Below are 13195 nucleotides of genomic sequence, written 5' to 3' on the forward strand. Positions count from 1 at the left end.
AACCAGAAAACAGCTGCAGTTGTTACAGGAACAATGCACGCTATTTGTTGGAGAAGAAAACCTTGATGAACAAAAATTTTCTTAAGTAAACCCTCTAATTTTTTATCCATAGGGTCTTTAAAAGCACAACTGTCCTCAATTGGTATGGTTGTGCGTTTAGCAAGTGAAGAAACAGCCCCCTCCACCTTAGGGACCGTCTGCCACGAGTCCCGCGTGGTGTCAGATATGGGGAACATCTTCTTAAAAACAGGAGGGGGAACAAACGGAATACCTGGTCTATCCCACTCCCTAGTTACTATATCCGCAATCCTCTTAGGAACCGGGAACACATCAGTGTAAACAGGAACTTCTAGGTACTTGTCCATTTTACATAATTTCTCTGGAACCACCAAAGGGTCACAGTCATCCAGAGTAACCAATACCTCCCTGAGTAATAAGCGGAGGTGTTCTAGTTTAAATCTAAAAGCCAACGTATCTGAATCTGTCTGAGGAGCAACCTTTCCCGAATCGGAAATTTCTACCTCAGACAGCACATCCCTCGCCCCCATTTCAGAGCGTTGTGAGTGTATATCTGATACGGCTACTAAAGCGTCAGAATGCTCATAATCTGTTCTTAAAACAGAGCTATCACGCTTTGCAGGTAACACAGGCAGCTTAGATAAAAATACTGAGAGGGTATTATCCATAACTGCCGCCAAATCTTGTAAGGTAAAAGAGTTAGACACGCTAGAGGTGCTAGGCGTCGCTTGAGCGGGCATAACTGGTTGTGACACTTGGGGAGAGGTCAACGGGCTAACCTCCTTACCTTCTGTCTGAGAATCATCTTGGGCCACATTTTTAAGTGCAGCAATATGGTCTTTAAAGTGTATAGACATATCAGTACAAGTGGGACACATTTTGAGAGGGGGTTCCACCATGGCTTCTAAACACATTGAACAAGGATTTTCCTTGGTGTCAGACATGTTTAACAGACTAGTAGTAAGACAAACATGCTTAGAAATCACTTTAATCAAGCAAAAACACACTTTGCAAAAAAAACGTTACTGTGCCTTTAAGAAATAAAAAAGGCACACAATTTTCCAAAACAGTGAAAAATACACCAAACTTTCTGAAATTTTCACAGTATGTACCTAAAGCATTGGTAAGATTGCACAACTAGCAAAAAAATCGATTAACCCCTTAATTCCCAAACCGGATCGATAGTAAGCTAACAGACCGGTTAAACCAACTTTAGCACCTTGCCACAGCTCTGCTGTGGCCCTACCTTCCCTTAGAAGTCAGATTTATGGGGAAAAAGCTTCTTATGGGTCCTCAAACTGTAGCAGGAGCCTCCATGTGAAAACAGCCTGAAGATCTAGTCCATCTAACTGCGCATCTGAGGCGCGAAATTAGGCCCCTCCCACCTTACTCCGGTGCTGTGAGGCCTAAAGAAACACTCCTAAGAGTTATAATATTAGCCATGTGGGTAACAACCCCTGAAAGAAACCCAAAGGGACCTCCAAAGTGTCTAAAAAAACGATATTTATAAGTAAAAACCGTTTGCCATAAAAAAGTGTCAACTTGCCATAAAATAGTGTCAACCAGCATAAATTAGCCCTGTTATGTAAGCTTGTAATTCCATACTTAGTCTCTGAATAAAGCTTACCCTTCCCTCATGGGGATCTTATCAGTCCTATTCTAGCATTATCACAGTCTTGTCTAGAAATAAATGACTGAACATACCTTATTGCATCCTAACCTGCAAACCGTTCCCCCCAACTGAAGTTTTCTTGTACTCCTCAGTCCTGTGTGGGAACAGCAGTGGATTTTAGTTACAACATGCTAAAATCATCTTCCTCTCTGCAGAAATCTTCATCTCTTTTCTGCTGGAGAGTAAATAGTACACACCGGTACCATTTAAAATAACAAACTTTTGCTTGTAGAACAAAAAACTACAAATCTAACACCACATTCACTTTACCCTTCTGAAAGGGACCCTATTGCTTAGAGCCGGCAAAGAGAATGACTGGGGGTGGAGCTAGAGGGGGAGCTATATGGACAGCTCTGCTGTGTGCTCTCTTTGCCACTTCCTGCTAGGAAGGAGAATATCCCACAAGTAAAGGATGAATCCGTGGACTGGATACACCTTACAAGAGAAATAAATAGTTCCTTTGTTCGATAGAAGTCTCCATAATGACAAATGCTATGATAAACACTTATACATATAAATACCAAATATAGATCAAATAGTGGTAGACCAATAAGAGTGTCCCAAATGAGGAGAAATCAATAATAAGCAAAACATTCAGAGTCACTCTTATATAAATGACATTGCCCGTTTAATAGTTCAGCCCTCTGTAAACATCGTATATGGGTTCAGCAATGTGTATAAGGTGTACAAGATTGTAGAAACAAACAAGCTGTAGGGATTCAAATACGATTTACCACTATGAGGACGAGCTTGAAAAGGTCTGGACCACTGTGGTAAGTAACCACTGTTCCATAACCTCCCTTAGGAGATATTAACCCATGATTCTATTAAGATAAAAGGAGTCACACTGTGACCCTGTCTTTTAGCGTTTTCAACACATGTAAAAATTGAAACGATCTTACCAGAATCCATGCTGTGGAACAGAAACGCAGCCTCTCAAGTGTGGCAGTCTTGTAGCATCCCTCCTGACATGGACTTGAGTGAAAACACAAGCAGGCAGTGAAACCCGTCAACACCGATTGCTTAAGGAGCTGTTAGCAGGCAGTCTGGATGGGTTCACAGAAAGACTCTCCCTGCATCTCCAGACTCTAACTTTCACCAATGCTCTCACTGAGAGGCTGACAAGACTACTTAGAACTCCAGTCCCATACTGAAGGGCAGATACCCCTCCTGAGGAACTACTCCGAAATCTTCTGACACTTCTCTGCCATCCTCCTGTGACGAAAGGCAAAGAATGACTCGGGAATGGGGGAAATGTGAGAGGTATTTAAGCCTTTGGCTGGGGTGTTTTTGTTTCCTCCTGGTGGCCAGGTTCAGTATTTCCCCAACAGTAAGGAATGAAGTTGTGGACTCTCCTTATATTAAGAAGGAAAAGTTGGGTTTCATATCTCTAACTGGAACTTGGCGTCTGGTGTTTTTAGTCTAAGACTAAGAGCTCCCAGGTTATAGTGATGGGTGATTAAGGTTAATCTGCTAACAATCAATCATGCGCTGTATATGCACGTGCACACAAACTATGCAATGTGTTCAGCTTTTGTGCTCAGTATAAATTACTAGTAAATCAGTCAATATTGTTACTACAAATAATTTGGCAAATAGAAACAATGCACAGCAAAAATGTTTCTAACTGCTGTGTGTACAACACCTAGTGGCTGCTATCATTTGGCCTTTTTCAGTTGCTTTGTCTTGAGCTGTAATCACCCAAGTCGCTAGTTAAAGGGACATTCTAGCCAAAACTGGAATTGACATGGATGCATTTCAGTTTTGAATAGAAGCATTTTTGTAATATACATGTATTAGCAATAATGCTTCTAATAAAAGCTATAGCGCTTTCAAAAGTGTATTTAAGTATTCACCGTGCAACAGCATTTCAAACACAGCACTTGCTCAGAGAGCTTAAGTTTCTTGTACCATCTGGAAATGACTCCGTTTGTTACTTGCCGACATGATACAAGCCCCACTGGTGCTCTGAGCAGCTGCAATATATAAAATGCTGGTGCACTGAGAATATCTAGCTATGCTTCACATGCACGTGCAGAGAAAATTGTTAACAGTAAAACAGTGATATCTTTTACTAGACGCATTTTTGCCAATAAATGTATAATGCAAATATACATTTATTTTGAATGCAGAGGGGGGGGGGGGAGAAATACTTACTAGATAAAGAGAAATACTTACTAGATAAAGAGAAATACTAGATAAAGAGAAATACTTACTAGATAAAGAGAAATACTTACTAGATAAAGAGAAATACTTACTAGATAAAGAGAAATACTTACTTGATAAAGAGAAATAGATAAATACTTACTAGATAAAGATAAATACTTACTAGATAAAGATAAATACTTACTAGATAAAGATAAATACTTACTAGATAAAGAGAAATACTTACTAGATAAAGAGAAATACTTACTTGATAAAGAGAAATACTTACTAGATAAAGAGAAATACTTACTAGATAAAGAGAAATACTTACTAGATAAAGAGAAATACTTACTAGATAAAGAGAAATACTTACTTGATAAAGAGAAATACTTACTTGATAAAGAGAAATACTTACTAGATAAAGAGAAATACTTACTAGATAAAGAGAAATACTTACTAGATAAAGAGAAATACTTACTTGATAAAGAGAAATACTTACTAGATAAAGAGAAATACTTACTAGATAAAGAGAAATACTTACTAGATAAAGAGAAATACTTACTAGATAAAGAGAAATACTTACTAGATAAAGAGAAATACTTACTAGATAAAGAGAAATACTTACTTGATAAAGAGAAATACTTACTAGATAAAGAGAAATACTTACTAGATAAAGAGAAATACTTACTAGATAAAGAGAAATACTTACTAGATAAAGAGAAATACGTACTTGATAAAGAGAAATACTTACTTGATAAAGAGAAATACTTACTTGATAAAGAGAAATACTTACTAGATAAAGATAAATACTTACTAGATAAAGATAAATACTTACTAGATAAAGAGAAATACTTACTAGATAAAGAGAAATACTAGATAAAGAGAAATACTTACTTGATAAAGAGAAATACTTACTAGATAAAGATAAATACTTACTAGATAAAGATAAATACTTACTAGATAAAGAGAAATACTTACTAGATAAAGAGAAATACTTACTAGATAAAGAGAAATACTAGATAAAGAGAAATACTTACTTGATAAAGAGAAATACTTACTTGATAAAGAGAAATACTTACTTGATAAAGAGAAATACTTACTTGATAAAGAGAAATACTTACTTGATAAAGAGAAATACTTACTTGATAAAGAGAAATACTTGATAAAGAGAAATACTTGATAAAGAGAAATACTTACTAGATAAAGAGAAATACTAGATAAAGAGAAATACTTACTTGATAAAGAGAAATACTTACTAGATAAAGAGAAATACTTACTAGATAAAGAGAAATACTTACTAGATAAAGAGAAATACTTACTTGATAAAGAGAAATACTTACTAGATAAAGAGAAATACTAGATAAAGAGAAATACTAGATAAAGAGAAATACTTACTTGATAAAGAGAAATACTTACTAGATAAAGAGAAATACATACTAGATAAAGAGAAATACATACTAGATAAAGAGAAATACTTACTTGATAAAGAGAAATACTTACTTGATAAAGAGAAATACTTACTAGATAAAGAGAAATACTTACTAGATAAAGAGAAATACTAGATAAAGAGAAATACTTACTTGATAAAGAGAAATACTTACTTGATAAAGAGAAATACTTACTAGATAAAGAGAAATACTTACTAGATAAAGAGAAATACTTACTTGATAAAGAGAAAACATAATTTATGCTTACCTGATAAATTTATTTCTCTTGTAGTGTATCCAGTCCACGGATCATCCATTACTTATGGGATACTAACTCCTCCCCAACAGGAAGTGCAAGAGGATTCACCCAGCAGAGCTGCCATATAGCTCCTCCCCTAACTGCCATTACCAGTCATTCGACAGAAAACATGCAGAGAAAGGAAAACCATAGGGTGCAGTGGTGACTGTAGTTTAATGGAAAAATTACCTGCCTTAAAGTGACAGGGCGGGCCGTGGACTGGATACACTACAAGAGAAATAAATTTATCAGGTAAGCATAAATTATGTTTTCTCTTGTTAAGTGTATCCAGTCCACGGATCATCCATTACTTATGGGATATCAATACCAAAGCTAAAGTACACGGATGACGGGAGGGACAGGCAGGCTCTTTATACGGAAGGAACCACTGCCTGAAGAACCTTTCTCCCAAAAACAGCCTCCGAAGAAGCAAAAGTGTCAAATTTGTAAAATTTGGAAAAAGTATGAAGAGAAGACCAAGTTGCAGCCTTGCAAATCTGTTCAACAGAAGCCTCATTCTTAAAGGCCCAAGTGGAAGCCACAGCTCTAGTAGAATGTGCTGTAATTCTTTCAGGAGGCTGCTGTCCAGCAGTCTCATAGGCTAACCGTATTATGCTACGAAGCCAAAAGGAGAGAGAGGTAGCCGAAGCTTTTTGACCTCTCCTCTGACCAGAATAAACGACAAACAGGGAAGACGTTTGTCGAAAATCCTTAGTTGCCTGTAGATAAAATTTCAGGGCACGGACTACATCTAGATTGTGTAGCAGACGTTCCTTTTTCGAAGAAGGATTAGGACACAAAGATGGAACCACAATCTCTTGATTGATATTCCTGTTAGTGACCACCTTAGGTAGGAACCCAGGTTTAGTACGCAGAACTACCTTGTCTGAATGAAAAATCAGATAAGGAGAATCACAATGTAAGGCAGTTAACTCAGAGATTCTTCGAGCCGAGGAAATCGCCATTAAAAACAGAACTTTCCAAGATAACAACTTGATATCAATGGAATGAAGGGGTTCAAACGGAACCCCCTGTAAAACATTAAGAACTAAGTTCAAACTCCATGGTGGAGCAACAGTTTTAAACACAGGCTTGATCCTCGCTAAAGCCTGACAAAAAGCTTGAACGTCCGGAACTTCTGACAGACGTTTGTGTAAAAGAATGGACAGAGCTGAAATCTGTCCCTTTAAGGAACTAGCGGATAAACCCTTTTCTAAACCTTCTTGTAGAAAAGACAATATCCTCGGAATCCTAACCTTACTCCATGAGTAACTCTTGGATTCGCACCAATATAAGTATTTGGCCATATCTTATGGTAAATCTTTCTGGTAACAGGCTTCCTAGCCTGTATTAAGGTATCAATAACTGACTCAGAAAAACCACGTTTTGATAAAATCAAGCGTTCAATTGCCAAGCAGTCAGCTTCAGAGAAATTAGATTTTGATGTTTGAAGGGACCCTGGATCAGAAGGTCCTGTTTCAGAGGTAGCGACCAAGGTGGACAGGATGACATGTCCACTAGATCTGCATACCAAGTCCTGCGTGGCCATGCAGGCGCTATTAGAATCACTGATGCTCTCTCCTGTTTGATTCTGGCAATCAATCGAGGAAGCATCGGGAAGGGTGGAAACACATAAGCCATCCTGAAGGTCCAAGGTGCTGTCAAAGCATCTATCAGAACCGCTCCCGGATCCCTGGATCTGGACCCGTAACGAGGAAGCTTGGCGTTCTGTCGAGACGCCATGAGATCTATCTCTGGTTTGCCCCAACGTCGAAGTATTTGGGCAAAGACCTCCGGATGAAGTTCCCACTCCCCCGGATGAAAAGTCTGACGACTTAAGAAATCCACCTCCCAGTTCTCCACTCCCGGGATGTGGATTGCTGACAGGTGGCAAGAGTGAGACTCTGCCCAGCGAATTATCTTTGATACTTCCATCATTGCTAGGGAGCTTCTTGTCCCTCCCTGATGGTTGATGTAAGCTACAGTCGTGATGTTGTCCGACTGAAACCTGATGAACCCCCGAGTTGTTAACTGGGGCCAAGCCAGAAGGGCATTGAGAACTGCTCTCAATTCCAGAATGTTTATTGGTAGGAGACTCTCCTCCTGATTCCATTGTCCCTGAGCCTTCAGAGAATTCCAGACAGCGCCCCAACCTAGTAGGCTGGCGTCTGTTGTTACAATTGTCCAGTCCGGCCTGCTGAATGGCATCCCCCTGGACAGATGTGGCCGAGAAAGCCACCATAGAAGAGAATTTCTGGTCTCTTGATCCAGATTCAGAGTAGGGGACAAGTCTGAGTAATCCCCATTCCACTGACTTAGCATGCACAATTGCAGCGGTCTGAGATGTAGGCGTGCAAAGGGTACTATGTCCATTGCTGCTACCATTAAGCCGATCACCTCCATGCATTGAGCTACTGACGGGTGTTGAATGGAATGAAGGACACGGCATGCATTTTGAAGCTTTGTTAACCTGTCTTCTGTCAGGTAAATCTTCATTTCTACAGAATCTATAAGAGTCCCCAAGAAGGGAACTCTTGTGAGTGGAAAGAGAGAACTCTTCTTTTCGTTCACCTTCCATCCATGCGACCTTAGAAATGCCAGTACTAACTCTGTATGAGACTTGGCAGTTTGAAAGCTTGAAGCTTGTATCAGAATGTCGTCTAGGTACGGAGCTACCGCAATTCCTCGCGGTCTTAGTACCGCCAGAAGAGCACCCAGAACCTTTGTGAAGATTCTCGGAGCCGTAGCCAATCCGAATGGAAGAGCTACAAACTGGTAATGCCTGTCTAGAAAGGCAAACCTTAGATACCGGTAATGATCTTTGTGAATCGGTATGTGAAGGTAAGCATCCTTTAAATCCACTGTGGTCATGTACTGACCCTTTTGGATCATGGGTAAAAATGTCCGAATAGTCTCCATTTTGAACGATGGAACTCTTAGGAATTTGTTTAGGATCTTTAAATCCAGGATTGGCCTGAAAGATCCCTCTTTTTTGGGAACCACAAACAGATTTGAGTAAAACCCTTGTCCCTGTTCCGACCGTGGAACTGGATGGATTACTCCCATTAATAAAAGCTCTTGTACGCAGCGTAGAAACGCCTCTTTCTTTATTTGGTTTGTTGACAACCTTGACAGATGAAATCTCTCTCTTGGGGGAGAGTATTTGAAGTCCAGAAGGTATCCCTGAGATATTATCTCTAGCGCCCAGGGATCCTGGACATCTCTTGCCCAAGCCTGGGCGAAGAGAGAAAGTCTGCCCCCCACTAGATCCGTTCCCGGATCGGGGGCCCTCAATTCATGCTGTTTTAGGGGCACCAGCAGGTTTCCTGGCCTGCTTGCCCTTGTTCCAGGACTGGTTAGGTCTCCAGCCTTGTCTGTAGCGAGCAACAGATCCTTCTTGTTTTGGAGCAGAGGAAGTTGATGCTGCTCCTGCTTTGAAATTCCGAAAGGAACGAAAATTAGATTGTCTAGCCTTAGGTTTGGCTCTGTCTTGAGGCAGGGCATGGCCTTTACCTCCTGTAATGTCAGCGATAATTTCTTTCAATCCGGGCCCGAATAAGGTCTGCCCTTTTAAAGGTATATTAAGAAATTTAGACTTAGAAGTAACGTCAGCTGACCAGGATTTTAGCCACAGTGCTCTGCGCGCCTGAATGGCGAATCCGGAATTCTTAGCCGTAAGCTTAGTTAAATGTACTACGGCATCTGAAATAAATGAGTTAGCTAACTTAAGAGCTTTAAGCCTGTGTGTAATCTCATCTAATGGAGCTGATTCAAGTGTCCCTTCCAGAGACTCAAACCAAAATGCTGCTGCAGCCGTGACAGGCGCAATGCATGCAAGGGGTTGCAATATAAAACCTTGTTGAACAAACATTTTCTTAAGGTAACCCTCTAACTTTTTATCCATTGGATCTGAAAAGGCACAGCTATCCTCCACCGGGATAGTGGTACGCTTAGCTAAAGTAGAAACTGCTCCCTCCACCTTAGGGATCGTTTGCCATAAGTCCCGTGTGGTGGTGTCTATTGGAAACATCTTTCTAAATATCGGAGGGGGTGAGAACGGCACACCGGGTCTATCCCACTCCTTAGTAACAATTTCAGTAAGTCTCTTAGGTATAGGAAAAACGTCAGTACTCGACGGTACCGCAAAATATTTATCCAACCTACACATTTTTTCTGGTATTGCAACTGTGTTACAATCATTCAGAGCCGCTAACACCTCCCCTAGTAATACACGGAGGTTTTCCAGCTTAAATTTAAAATTTGAAATATCTGAATCCAATCTGTTTGGATCAGAACCGTCAGCCGCAGAATGAAGCTCTCCGTCCTCATGTTCTGCAAGTTGTGACGCAGTATCTGACATGGCCCTAACATTATCAGCGCACTCTGTTCTCACCCCAGAGTGATCACGCTTACCTCTTAGTTCTGGTAATTTAGCCAAAACTTCAGTCATAACAGTAGCCATATCCTGTAATGTGATTTGTAATGGCCGCCCAGATGTACTCGGCGCCACAATATCACGCACCCCCCGAGCGGGAGATGCAGGTACTGACACGTGAGGCGAGTTAGTCGGCATAACTCTCCCCTCGTTGTTTGGTGAAATGTGTTCAATTTGTACAGATTGACTTTTATTTAAAGTAGCATCAATACAGTTAGTACATAAATTTCTATTGGGCTCCACTTTGGCATTAGCACATATAGCACAGATGTCAGACATGTTTAACACACTAGCAAATAAACTAGCAACTTGGAAATACTTTTCAAGTAATTTACTATAATATGAAAACGTACTGTGCCTATAAGAAGCACAGAAAGAGTTATGACAGTTGAAAGTTAATAAACTGAAAGGTTATAGCATCAAATCTTTGTAAAAAACACAATTTTAGCAAAGGCTTGTTCCCATTAGCGAAGGATAACTAACCCTGATAGCAGAAAAAAAAGTTACAGAAATAAACGTTTTTTTATCACAGTCAACTACAATCTCACAGCTCTGCTGTGAATGATTACCTCCCTCAAAACAAGTTTTGAAGACCCCTGAGTTCTGTAGAGATGAACCGGATCATGCAGGAAATACAATGAGGTTCTGACTGAATTTTTTGACCTCCCCCTCACACACAACAGTGAGAGAGATCAGTAAACTGTCATAAATTAAATAAAACAACTGCCAAGTGGAAAAAATAATGCCCAAAACATTTTATTCACCCAGTACCTCAGAAAATGAAACGATTTTACATGCCAGCAAAAAACGTTTAACATAAATTAAGTGTTATTAAAGAGCCTGTTGCCAGTCCCTGCAAATTAGGCTAAAGTCTTATGCACACAGTATAATTCCAGTGAAGTGCCATTCCCCAGAATACTGAAGTGTAAAATATACATACATGACAGCCTGATACCAGTTGCTGCTACTGCATTTAAGGCTGAGTTTACATTATATCGGTATGGCAGAATTTTCTCATCAATTCCATTGTCAGAAAATAATAAGCTGCTACATACCTCTTTGCAGATTAATCTGCCCGCTGTCCCCTGATCTGAAGTTTACCTCTCCTCAGATGGCCGAGAAACAGCAATATGATCTTAACTACGCCGGCTAAAATCATAGTAAAAACTCAGGTAGATTCTTCTTCAAATTCTACCAGAGAAGGAATAACACACTCCGGTGCTATTATAAAATAACAAACTTTTGATTGAAGGTATAAAACTAAATATAATCACCATAGTCCTCTCACACATCCTATCTAGTCGTTGGGTGCAAGAGAATGACTGGTAATGGCAGTTAGGGGAGGAGCTATATGGCAGCTCTGCTGGGTGAATCCTCTTGCACTTCCTGTTGGGGAGGAGTTAGTATCCCATAAGTAATAGATGATCCGTGGACTGGATACACTTAACAAGAGAAATACTTACTAGATAAAGAGAAATACTTACTAGATAAAGAGAAATACTAGATAAAGAGAAATACTTACTAGATAAAGAGAAATACTTACTAGATAAAGAGAAATACTAGATAAAGAGAAATACTTACTTGATAAAGAGAAATACTTACTTGATAAAGAGAAATACTTACTTGATAAAGAGAAATACTAGATAAAGAGAAATACTAGATAAAGAGAAATACTTACTTGATAAAGAGAAATACTTACTAGATTAAGAGAAATACTTACTAGATAAAGAGAAATACTTACTTGATAAAGAGAAATACTTACTTGATAAAGAGAAATACTTACTAGATAAAGAGAAATACTAGATAAAGAGAAATACTAGATAAAGAGAAATACTTACTAGATAAAGAGAAATACTTACTAGATAAAGAGAAATACTTACTAGATAAAGAGAAATACTTACTTGATAAAGAGAAATACTTACTTGATAAAGAGAAATACTTACTTGATAAAGAGAAATACTTACTTGATAAAGAGACATACTTACTTGATAAAGAGAAATACTTACTAGATAAAGAGAAATACTTACTTGATAAAGAGAAATACTTACTAGATAAAGAGAAATACTAGATAAAGAGAAATACTTACTTGATAAAGAGAAATACTTACTTGATAAAGAGAAATACTTACTTGATAAAGAGAAATACTTACTTGATAAAGAGAAATACTTACTAGATAAAGAGAAATACTTACTAGATAAAGAGAAATACTTACTAGATAAAGAGAAATACTAGATAAAGAGAAATACTTACTTGATAAAGAGAAATACTTACTTGATAAAGAGAAATACTTACTAGATAAAGAGAAATACTTACTAGATAAAGAGAAATACTTACTTGATAAAGGAAGCAGGAAGTGCAAAGCACCACACAAAAAACAGCTGCACATAGGGTTCCAAGTCTACGGCTAAAGTGCGATTCCAGATGTTCACTATCACCTGTAACATAAATAGACAGAGATATATACAAATATAAAGAGATTCTAAAGTTACTGTTTTATTTCTATACTACATTATGTTTATTTACTATCAGGGGATTTGAGGGGGGGCTGTTAAATAACAGACTGTGGTATTAACTTTCTTCTTCCTAAACCTAAAACAAGAAAAGACCTTAGAGGACGTAAAGCCAATGACTGAATAAGAATCTGAGTAAGTATAGGTAGCTCTGTAGCCACAAGATAAAGTCACCCATTATGCTTAATATTATCTGATCAGTATTTTCTACAAGGTACAAAAGATGTAAATAATGTATTATCCCCAAGAGAGAGACTGCTGCAGGAACGTTAACCCCTACAAAGCTTAATTTAACCCTACAGATTGCATAACACTTGATCCTAGGAAGGGATTTTGTTTTAAAATTTAAAGGGATATTTTAGCCAAAATTTAAACTGAAGCATTTTTGATACATATTTACTAGGATTAACAAATGTTATTTGCTTGCACATTAACTGTAAGGTATATTTCATATAAAATTGTCTAAATGTGACACATATACATACACACATACATATATACATACATACACATAGTGGATATAAAAAGTCTACACACCTTTGTTAAAGTTTCTGTGATGTAAAAAAATGAGACAAAGATAAATCATTTCAGAACTTTTTCCACCTTTATTAGGACCTATATACTGTACAACTTGATTGAAAAACAAACTGAAATATTTTAGGTGGATGGTAGAAAACAAAAAAACCTAAA

General features: G+C 38.3%; 1 protein-coding gene across 1 annotated transcript in view; it reads right to left on the minus strand.

The window, feature by feature from the left end:
• LOC128652832 (uncharacterized) overlaps positions 1-13195 on the minus strand; it is a 244646-nt gene that overhangs the window by 92443 nt on the left and 139008 nt on the right. Inside the window, exon 4 of the mRNA XM_053705796.1 lies at positions 12330-12430. Within this exon, the coding sequence (XP_053561771.1) occupies positions 12330-12430 (101 nt within the window). The remainder of the gene's footprint in view (positions 1-12329; positions 12431-13195) is intronic.

The sequence above is a fragment of the Bombina bombina genome, chromosome 3 (assembly GCF_027579735.1).
Source record: "Bombina bombina isolate aBomBom1 chromosome 3, aBomBom1.pri, whole genome shotgun sequence".
Taxonomy (NCBI): Eukaryota; Metazoa; Chordata; class Amphibia; order Anura; family Bombinatoridae; genus Bombina; species Bombina bombina.